Raw genomic sequence first — 11,117 nt, 5'->3', positions numbered from 1 at the left:
CACAGAAAAAAAAAAAAAGAAAAAAAAAAAAGTTGTCCAGGAGAGCGAGGCTATCATCACATAAGCTTTTGACTGGGTACAAAGCAGCCAACCCCAAGTGGTGTGAGCAACATGTTTCTGTAAAGCTTGGGCACTGTCCATCCTCTTGCATCCTCTTCCAGAACATGTCAGACACAGAAGCATGGACAGGTGGCCTGCAGTGCTGGAGCAGAGTCACAGGTACAGCCCCGCTGGTGAGCTGACAGTCAGCCTAGGTACTGTCAGCAGAAGTATTCGTTAGGCTGTCCCTCTATCTTTGGTATGGCTTCCGAGTCCACGCTGGAGCGAGCAGACAGCAGCCTGTTGGACTCGTCGGGGGTGTGCCTAGTCAAGTACTCTCCTTCCACACCTTTGGCCTTGGCCCCAGGGGAGAGGCTCTCAAAGGTGACGTAGGATTCCTGAACGTCCTTGGGTTTTCGCACGAAGCACTTCTTGCAGCGCCGTTTCAGGGCTCCGCAGCAGACCACCAGGGTCAGAGGAACAGCAATGACACAGGCCACGCTGATGACAACCACGTTGATGAGCTTCTGCGTCCCTCCTGCGCTGACAACTTCATCTGTGGAAAATATGATGCACTGTTCCTTCCTGGGGATCAGCCCCTTGACACAGACACACACGATGTATTTGGTCTTTGGCAGCAGCCCATAAAGAGTGAGCTTGGTCTTCCCTGGTTCCGCGTTGATCCGCCGCATGTCCCTCTCCCCAAAGACGGCGTAAAGGACGCTGAACACTGTGGTGTTCTTCGCCATGGGCGCCTTCCAGGCCAGGGTGATGCTCTGGTCGGTGTCCCCTATGACCCTGACAGACCTCACCATCCTCTCTGGCTCCTGCTGGCCCGTGGTGGGGCTCACCAGCAGGTTCTGGGGGTTGCTGTCTTGTGCCATCTCCGGGAGGAGGAGGCTGTCTCCGGTGCCCGCCCCAGCCCCCAGGGTGGGCACAGTGGAGGTGGTGATAACATACCTTGCCACCAGTTTGTCGTTGTAGGCAGCTGCCTCCATCCCGCTCGCCTTGCCATTCCATGTGCCTTTGGCACTAGAGCTAGGGTCATCCGTGCTTTCTGAGTCTGTGATGATCAGCGAGATGAACGCCTCCGTTGCCCCCAGGAAATTCTTTGCTTTACAGATGTACTCTCCAGAGTCAAGGTAAGAGACTACAGGCAGGCCCAGGATAGACCAGCTCATCCCATCACTGGAAATCTCTTGGTGAACTGCAAGGCAGGAAAAATGTAAAATAAACAGGCAATGATGAATGGAATTAATTCATGTTTGTAAAATATTAAGACTCCATCACCAAATATCTGCTTGATAAAGTATATGATAAGGAATCGTCATTTCTGCTTGCCACCAAGAACATTACAAAATCAAAGTAATCTAAGAAAAGGACTATAATTAGATTATGTCAGGATTTAAACTGCTACAAAATTAATATACGTGAAAAATTTAATGTTATTTCCTCCAAATTGATGTACAGCTTGAAAACATAACAGGAAAGGTTCTTCCATTAAAAATAAAAACTTGAAAATTCTTATGTAGGTACAATACTTAAAAGAGTGGAAGGAATAGGCAGCAACATGATCTATTTGAGCATTAGTTGCAGACCGTGGAGGCAAAGAAAATACAAACAGTGGAGATTTCACTGCAATAAACACACATGGACTAGCCTACAGTATATGGAAAAATAGTTGAATGAGAGTATCTGTTCTATGCTTAATTATTGTAGTGTTTATCCTTACACACTTAGCACCAAGTGGTATGTACATAGCTGAATGTTGATTTCCTCATGTGATTTATTTGCAGGCTAAAACTAGCTTTTTTTGCCTTTTTCTATTGGTGCAGAGAAAAAAAGAAAGAGTTGGGATGTTGTGGAAGGGTAAAGCACCCTCTTCATTATTTAACCAACCTCCTTGGAATGGGTATGTGCTGTCTCTGCCCTTTCCTGCTGAAAGGTAAACCAGGGAGATGTCTGAAAGGCAAAGGTAAGAGGATGCAAACTTCTCACAAGCCCTCTTGGGGTCAGGATCCAGCCTTGGCAACCAGGGCCCCTTTCAGTGGCAGCGAAGTACAAGGTAACAGAAGTTACTTTTTCAGTCTAATTATTTACTGAATGAGTATATAAAAAAAAAATAAAGCTATGTGTCTACCTATGGCAATTACCTCTACATACAGACTGTGGACTGTTTCTCACTCCTTTCTGCTCAGAACACCAGCATTTCAAATAGTCACATTATAGCATTGGCACAGAAGCTGGCATTGCTGAGAAATAACCTATCTTTCCAGCCAACTTATTATTGAAAGGTGCTAACATCTGATTTAATGGGGCACAAAATACATCCATCTCAGTTGTAGCTCAAAGTAAACTCAACACAGACTTTCAGGAAATCATCCTGGTTTATTTGTTGTGGTGGCTCTCTTTCAAGTATAGGAGGGATGTTTGCAGCATGATGGGTACACATTATCATTATGAGGAGCAGCTCTGCTACATCCTACACAACAGAGCAATGACTTGTGCAGATCTCAGAAAATGATATTTATTTCAAATGGTTCTACTGCTGTGAAAGAAAATTGCTCCCTGTTCTGTGCCCCAAGGAGCCCTGTAACCCTTTGAAGATCGGACCCAATACTTAGCAGTTTATCTGCTGGGTTTAGATCCTCTGTGGAAGTCAGGGCAGGACTAGGATGCAGGAGTATTCAGGGCAGGTTGGAGGCAAGAAGGTTCAGGTCCTGACTGAAAACTTGTAGGACAAAAAGCTAAGGACAACTATCTTCAGCAGAGCAAAGGTTTTTCCCTAAATTCCCCACAAATTAAAGGACCAGTGTTGCAATTTCAGCTCCAAACATTTTTGTGAATGGAAATGAAATCATGATCTGTCACAAAACTAGTGTCTGTTTGAAGGCTTCCCCCAGGAGAGGGGTAAGCACAGAAGAGGTGCTCAAACCAGGTGGTCAGGGTTTCTTCCACAGACCTTTTTCCCCAGGAGACTTTGTCAGTCTATTAGAGGGAATGATTCCTTGGGGACATTCCTACTGAAGTGTTGTATTCTTCAGCAGTTTAGTGGGTTTTTGTCTTTTAATATATCAGTAATACTGTATGTTTGCTACCTTTTCTTTCTTCTTCAGCTGATCTAAATCCCAGATGAATTCACATCAGACGTCTCTCTTCCAGAGATATTTGCTAATGGATTAACAATAGAATAGATGAATAAAATATAGAATAATAGAATAATTCAGTGGGAAGCCTTTCCAGTGACTAAATAACTAACTAACTGAAAACAACTTATTGCTGCAGTTGGAAATATTTCATGTCTTTAGCTCCAACAGATTTGCAGAAAATCCCTTGACTTGTCTCACCACCACAATAGCTATGAAACAAAGCCAAACCAACTTCCTGCACATGATAACACATGATAATATTTAGATCAACGTGTAAGTAATTCTATAGTCTGTAGAAAATCACAGTGCAGGAGTGAATTGCACTTAGTACAGGTCTGCCTCACTCAGTCCCGTGTGCAGAAAAGCTGAAGCCAAACCCACCTGTGCCGTTGAGCTGAGCCCCATCAGCTCTCCTCCAGCTGAGCTCGGGGATGGGCACGCCCGTGGTGCCGCAGCGCAGCAGCACCGTGCTGCCCAGGATGGTCTTCACCTTGGCCACAGATGTGTGCACCACGGGGCTCTGACACTTCCTCAGCTCCACCTGGCTGAAGAAGACTCCTGCAAGGCTGCGGGGGGTGAAGCATTTCAGCCTGGGCTCGATGAAGGCTATGTTAGGAGACTGGAAATTTAGGAAATGGACCATCTCATACAGGCTGCAGTCACACACCCAAGGATTGTCTTGCAAGCCTGTCAGAAAGAAATTGGGACACTAAGTCACTCCAGCAGCACCTTTTGTTTTTGTTTTTCAGCAGGACAAAGTGTGATAGGCTCCCAGTCTGCTCTACAGGAACTGTCTGTGCAGGAGGATGTGGGGTTGGGGGGCTGTGTCCCCGCACTGCTGTTGGCTGAGCCTGATGGATCCCACAGTTGCCAGAATGGAATAAATACTTGCTAAAGTACCTCCAAATCTGGATCTGAAATCATATTCTTTAAGATCAAAGCAGGATTATTCATATAATGAAAACATTGTGATTCGTGCACATAAAGTAGCAAAAGAAGAATTTATTATAAACACATTTTGTTCCAGGATGAAAAAAAACCAAGTACTCATGGGAGAAGGCTGTTGATGCTTTTGGCAGAAGGAGACTATGAAGTCTCAGACAGGCCAGAAAATTCTTCACACTGGACATTCTTAAAATATTAGACAGGTTGTCATGTCACTTTCCACACCTGCAGTAGCTGTAGCTGATCCTAGTTACCTGCCATAGTTCTCTTCCAGCCCTGTTATTCTAAGTTATTTTCATTATTTTGGTAATCAGTTTCTTTTTCTGAAATGCTAATTTATACTGTATAAGATGAAAGAGCTGTTTTTAAGATTAAATTTAGGACTATGCCTGTTATGGTATATAAAAAACAGATAGACCATAACTATATTAAGGCTATACACACAGAGATATATTGAAAAACACACTCCTATTTCAGACTCCTGGAAGGTTTCTCTTCTTTATTCTGCTCTCCAGTAATCACCTATTGAATTCCAATTCTGAAAATATGTTATATTGTTAAAAAAAGACCTGTGAAGATAGCACTGAAAAAACAAATTTGGAACTCGAGCAGTGAATATCCATGAACAGAAGTTGCTGTAGCTTGATTAAATCTGTGTCACCCTACTTAGAAATGTTCACATCCAGCTGTGCTGTGGACAGGTTGTGGTCTCCAGTGATTTTAGCTAGCAGAATTGGCACTAGGGATATTAATGCCATCTAACCCCAGGCACACATTTGAAGCCTAAGCCAGGAGCATGGCTCCCAGGCCTCCTGCCTGCCACAGGAGTGAGCTCTGCACCCTCCAAGGGGGTTGCACCTCCTCATTTCCATGCACAGCCCAAGGACCTGCCTGGGGGCTGGCACCTGCCTGAAAAGGAAGAGTACTAATATTCCCTCAAACTGTTTTAAAGATGCCGCTGAAAAAAATTCTTCTGAGTGCATTCCATATCTTCTTCCCTGGGCTTAGGAGAGGATCTGGAAGTGATGGGTTTTGGCAGGAGGTCAGTTTTTGTAAATTAATATCTTAGAGTGAAGGGGACTAAGTAAATAATGAATATTCAGCTTGGCTTTGTTATTATATGGCATTTTTGCTAGCAGCTTGTAGCAATTGTTATCTAGTTCATGCACTAGATAACAACTGGTCCCAGGTTCCCTGGCAGGTGCCTCACTCTAGCTGAAGCAGCAGCACCCACAAAGCCCAGTGAGGCCTTTGCTGCCCTGGCTCACATGGGCAGTCCTCACATGGAAAAGTTTGCACCCTTGGCACAGACTATCAGCCAGCAACTTAGCAGAGGAATTACTTCTTCTTGAAGGAGTCTGCAAGTGGAGGCTCTGGAGTCACAGTGATCCCTTGCAGACAAGGAATGGATTGGGCTGACTCTTTTTATTATTCATGATTTTTTATGCCTCCATGAGAAACAGTCATGAGCAGAGTGAAACAGAAACATGCAGCTGTGTTTTCCCAGCCTGTTCCTGTGAGGGACATGCATTTTTATCTACCTGATTCCTATGGGTGTCCATAGGATAAGACCTAGAAACTGGAGTGTCTGTACATTACTGCATTAATTTTAGCATTGTACTCATATGGCTACATGAATTTTTTAGGATCCTGGCACAATCAACACAGCTGGATACTACTGAATTTGGCCACGTGCATCAAGGCATGATCTGTTCTTGATAAAAACTTCTCCTAATCTATATTGAATGGAATAACATTTTTACATGTAGCTTGACTCTAAAAATAAAAAGGGAAAAGTATGATCTAGGCAGTCTTGCCACAAATGAAATGGGCAATCCCAAACTGCCAGTTTTGGCTTAAAGAACTTGTTACTGCATCTGGCAGAACAGGATAATGAAACACCTGCTCCTCTCCTGACACTAGTGAAACCTTTAGCAACATCTGCTAAGGACACTAAAAGCTTTGTAAAGGTGGTATTTTATATGTTTTTAAAGTCTTGTATGTCTTTCCCCTGCAATCCAGTTTTTAAAACTTTACCTCCCTAAATTTATCAAGGGAACAAAGAGCAGCAGGTACTTGCCAGAGTGAGAGGAAACTTGCAGTGACTCTGCTGAGATTATCAGCCTGAACTCACACCCCTGCCTGCAGAGGCTGTACATGCAGCCATCATCAGCCTGCCGTGGATTTGAACAGTGAACAATGGCCAAAAGACCTTGTAATAATCCCATGAACGAGGAAATGTGCTCAAAACCTCACCCAGGCATCCTGCAACTGAGAGTCATCTGTGAAATATCCTGACACAAAAATGGACAATTCTGTGAGGAGCTTAGAGCTGCCACCAAAAAGGGTATTCTGGGAGCTTCATAGCTGCCCTTCAAGGCAGCACTGTCTTGGTGTGTTTGGGTTTAATTCTGTGTGAACAGATAAACAAGGCTCTGGGAAGAGACACATTGGCAGCTCTGACCCAGATTTTATGCTCAGTTGTGGCATTATTCCTCTTTAATTTAGGCATAATAAATTATCCACCCTTTTATTTAGTTCTGCTTAAAATGGGTCAATTCCAAACACAGTGCTATTAGAAAAGAGTACACAAATGATGAAGAGCTGTAAACATATCTGTATTTCTATCCAAAATGGCAGTGGCAATAACTAAAAAAGCCTTGAGCAAAAGTCACCCATTTTGTGCTACAAAGATCCAAGCAAGTAATCAAATTTATGGCATAATAAGATGGGTGTGATGAGCCTGAGGTGAGTTTGTTAATATGCAAATGAATTTACACACATTATTTGGGGTATTAAATTGTATACATATGATAGCAGTGTACTTGCTATGGTAACCACAGTGGGTGAAAATGCTGCAAGAAGATGAGGGACTCTTAACATTTGTGCCCCCTGCAAAATGGCAGGCACTTCTCTTACCTAGGATGATCTTGGAGTTATCATTGGGGAAGTAGGGAACAGCCTGGAGGTTGGCCCAGGTGGCAATGAGAGCCTGAGGAAGAGTCATCAGCTTATTGCTGGACAGATCCAGGTATGTGATATTCTTGACATAGCGAGCAGCCTCCGAGGGCACTGACGTGAGTTCGTTGTTGTGTAAATCCAGCAGCCTCAGCTGTGGCATGCCAGCCAGGCTTTCCCAGGGAAATGATATTAAGTTGTTCCCATCCAGCCTCAGCTCCTGCAACCGGCGAAGGCCCTTGAAGGTGATCCCGCTGAGGCTGGCCAGGGAGTTGTAGGGCATCCAGAGGTACTCCAGGCTGTGCAGCAGGTGGAAAGCCTCTCCTGGCACCCTGCGGATGGCTGTCTTCTCTATCCGAAGCTTGGTTGTATCCACAGGGATGTTCACGGGAGGGAGGGTCATCTCTGGGTCATTACACAGCACTGTCCTGGTGGGGAAAGACAAGGACAAGCAAAGATGTGACTTTCTTTTATTTTAAAAGACAGCTTATTCTAATGCAAGATTTTGATCTGCCTTTTTCACAAGGTTTCTTCTCGTAATTTCTTTCTTGCTGCTGATCTCTTCATCATCACTGTAAATACATCAACTTGCAGTAATTCATATGTGCCTGCTGACTGCAGAGATCACAGTGTTGTGCCTCTCCTGGAGTGGTGTGAGTCCAAATCTGGCCCATTTAGTGTTCCTGTTGGGTTTTGCTTCAGTTTTTTTAGAGTACTTACGATAGACAGCAGTGACAACATTCATGCACAACACAGGATTCTAGAGCAAGTTAAAACAAAAGGATCCATAAATTGAACTATAAAAGCCCTACAAAAAGAAGCCTTATTGACATGTGGGAGGGCAAGAAGTCATATAGATTAAATATGACACAGGAACTCTGGTTTGAGAAATGAGGGTAAGATTGCCAGCTAGCAACTCTATGGAAATACTCTGGAGTAAGCTCTGCTTTACTATGTGTGTAAGTGTAAGTAAAGCAGTCACTGCACTGCAGGCACATATAGTCATGAGAGTAAAACCACATTTGGAAAATGCTATACTGAAAGCAAGGCAGATTTATATGTTTTAATCATTCCTCCCCATTTCTAATCTTTAAAGGTCTCTAAGGCATGAAAAGCCTGCACTGCATTTTTGCAGTCTTCACACAAAAAATAGTGACTTGGGATTGTAGAGAGCCACGAGAAATGAAGGGAGACAAAACAGTTGTCTCAGACTAAATTTTAATTTGCCTATCAGCAAGCAGGGGAAGGCAAGTTCTTAACAAAATACCAAGCCACCTGCAAAAGGTAACAGGTTAGATGGGCGTGTTCCACTCCACTTGCTGAACAAGACATCAGAGAAACATAATGTGATCAGTCAAGCATTGATGTTTTCCTATCACACTGCCTCTGTAAACAGAATGTTACAGACTGGTTTTGGCTGAAAGCAATTATTCCTCTACTATCAACAAAAATGTGTAGCATTGCTGAACTGCTCAGGCAGACTTCCCAGATTTAAATGCTATTTGAGCCGACAGTTAAATTGTTAATTTATAATCAAAACACAGTACATTACTCTAACCCAACAGTTTTATTGTGCCCTCCCTCTGCTGAAAGTTGAAATTTTGAGGAAGATAAAAATCTATCAAATACGAAAAGTCCAGAAATCCACTTTCAATAAACATTTTTCTTTGTGTAGTCATGTCACAAAATGTTTACTAACAGAAAGCCATGGCAATAAAGCAGAATGCTTCTCATACTGTCCCTAAATTATGTCAGTGAGCACTAAACGTTTAATCTATGGGATAATCTCCTTCTAGTGAGAAATATGAATCATAATGTAGAAAAAAAAAGGTGGCATTATGCTCCTTAAGGGAATAATGGATATTTGCTTTATTATGTATCTTACTGAAATGCACAACAGCTTTTTCCAGTCACTGAGAGGAAAGTCCCTTGGGAACTGTGACATTTATGGAGCAATAATTGGCTCTCACACTGTTGCACTCCCTTTTAACAATTGCAGGCTACTTGTGTCTCTACCATGCTTCTTCTTACAGGGAAAGTTTCTAGTATTAAATCTATAACACCATAAAAGAGATAAGGAAGTAGAGGTATTTCATGAGGTTCCAAAATATCTCATTTAAGTAATGAAAAAATATTGCAGTCCAGAAAATATTTATTATAAAGGATTTTGCAAATCCTGTATCTCTGTCACGAAACCTCCTCTGCTGTGAACTTATGAAAACACCTTATGAAAATATGGCCTCTATTTTCTTTAAGTGAGATACTTTGTGCTTACCCTTCAGAAGGACACTTTCATAACAGTCCTCCAGAGAAATGTACGTACAATGGCTTTGCATTCAAAGATGGATGTCCTCTGGTCCTGTCTTCTTTTTTAACAGAAAGCTTCCAGTCTGAGAATGAGCTTTTCATCTTTTTTGTTGTTGTTGTTACTGTCTGGTTTTTTAGTTCATTCTTGTCTAAAGTCTATTGCTGTGCCTAAAATCTCCAGGTGAAGGATTTTTAAAGTAAATTGTTGGGTTTGGTACCACAACACGAATCAAATCTAGTCACACTTTAGCAACAAACCAGTAGAGCAGAATAAAACCTTTTAGAACCAGAATTTTCAGCATAAAAGTAAAATAAACTTACAATATTGTTTCTATTTTATTCCTTTTTTGCCATTACATAGCAATAATTATGTCACTTCTGTTCTCACCGAGGAGATGCCCAAACGCTTTCTCCGAAATCAGCTTACTGTGTTTTCAGAAGCTAATCCTCTGCAAATATAGCAAGAGCACAGAGCAGCTGGAAAAAATAATGGCCACGAATGGCGGGCACACTATTTTGTCCTTGCAGAGGAGCAGCGAGCCCCCGGCCCCGCGGAGCGTACCTGGCCTTGGTCCCCTCGGCGAGGCTGTGGAAGGCGCAGCTGCACTGCGAGGGGCAGGAGCCGGCGGCCCGGGGCAGCGCCCAGCAGCACAGCAGAGTCACGGCCAGCCACATGGCCACGGGGCAGAGCGCTCCTGGCCACCGGGCAGAGCGCTCCCGGCCGCCCGGGCATGGGCGCGCCGGGCTCTAGGCAGCTCCGCCGCTCCCGCCGGCCGCCGGCTGCCGCATCCTGTTAGCTCCCTGTTCTTTCCAGCCACGCCGTGATCTTCCAGCCCTCGCTGAGTCCATCAGATAAAAAAGGATAGGCAGGGATTAAGGATGGGGACTTGAGTTATTTTCATGGAGGTGCTTATTGCTTCCTGGAACCGTGCTAACGGCGTTGCTGCCTTCAGCAGACCCTTCAAAACAGCCTCCTCTGGCAGTCTGGGGCTCTCATGCGAGAAAAAAACAAATATATTTTTGGGGACCTACATCGCAGGCAAGATAACTGTTATCTGACCAGCAATTAGTAATAATTTACTTCCTCGCAGAGGTGTTGGGAAGATTTAAAACAGATTTATTTGTGCTAATGGTATGTAAGCCTTCTGTCTAAGAACACTAATATATATATATAGTGATGCTATTAAAAGGCTTTATTTTCTTTTAAAGACTCCTAGTTTGATAAAGCAATTATTGAACTGTTGGTAGCAAGCCTGATACTAATAAGCAGTTAATAACCCAGTAAATATGTACATATTTCAATTTCTACCAGGGCTAGCACACACTTGCAGGACTAAGCATGCTGACACAGCTGAGCTCAGATAAGCGACCCTTTTGGGAAGTGCCACCTGATGCAGGGCTGTGTGGCAGGAATTCAGAAATGTTAAGAAAGCTCAGCTCTGTCTTAAGGTCAGCCGAAGACTAACCTCACTTTTCCAGCATTCCCCCCTGTTGTGGACCTGTTGATACTTCTTTGTTGTTCATGCCTTTCCTTTTGAAATACATAATGAGAAGTTACCAGTCAGAAGGGCAGCAATATCACACCAATCAATTACAAAGTACCTGAAGGTTAGTACCTATGCTTACATCGATGTTGTTCCTAACAAGATTGTTCACCAGGATTTCTGGAGTGGAGCTCTTCTCATGCAGAGTTCATCCTGAGTTCTTCACAATGAAATT

At 43.4% G+C, this 11,117-nt stretch overlaps 1 protein-coding gene across 1 annotated transcript; it reads right to left on the bottom strand.

The window, feature by feature from the left end:
• Window positions 1-260: 260 nt before the first annotated feature.
• LRIT1 (leucine rich repeat, Ig-like and transmembrane domains 1) lies at window positions 261-10,073 on the bottom strand. Its single transcript, XM_056494974.1, has 4 exons — window positions 9,961-10,073; window positions 7,053-7,519; window positions 3,570-3,875; window positions 261-1,246 (listed from the first exon to the last, which is right to left on the bottom strand). The coding sequence occupies exons 1-4, from the start codon at window positions 10,071-10,073 to the stop codon at window positions 261-263; spliced, it is 1,872 nt and encodes a 623-aa protein (XP_056350949.1).
• Window positions 10,074-11,117: the final 1,044 nt, after the last annotated feature.

This window comes from Oenanthe melanoleuca, chromosome 6, assembly GCF_029582105.1.
Source record: "Oenanthe melanoleuca isolate GR-GAL-2019-014 chromosome 6, OMel1.0, whole genome shotgun sequence".
Taxonomy (NCBI): Eukaryota; Metazoa; Chordata; class Aves; order Passeriformes; family Muscicapidae; genus Oenanthe; species Oenanthe melanoleuca.
Note: the sequence above shows the minus strand (reverse complement) of the source record. Positions and strands in the feature narration are given on the sequence as shown.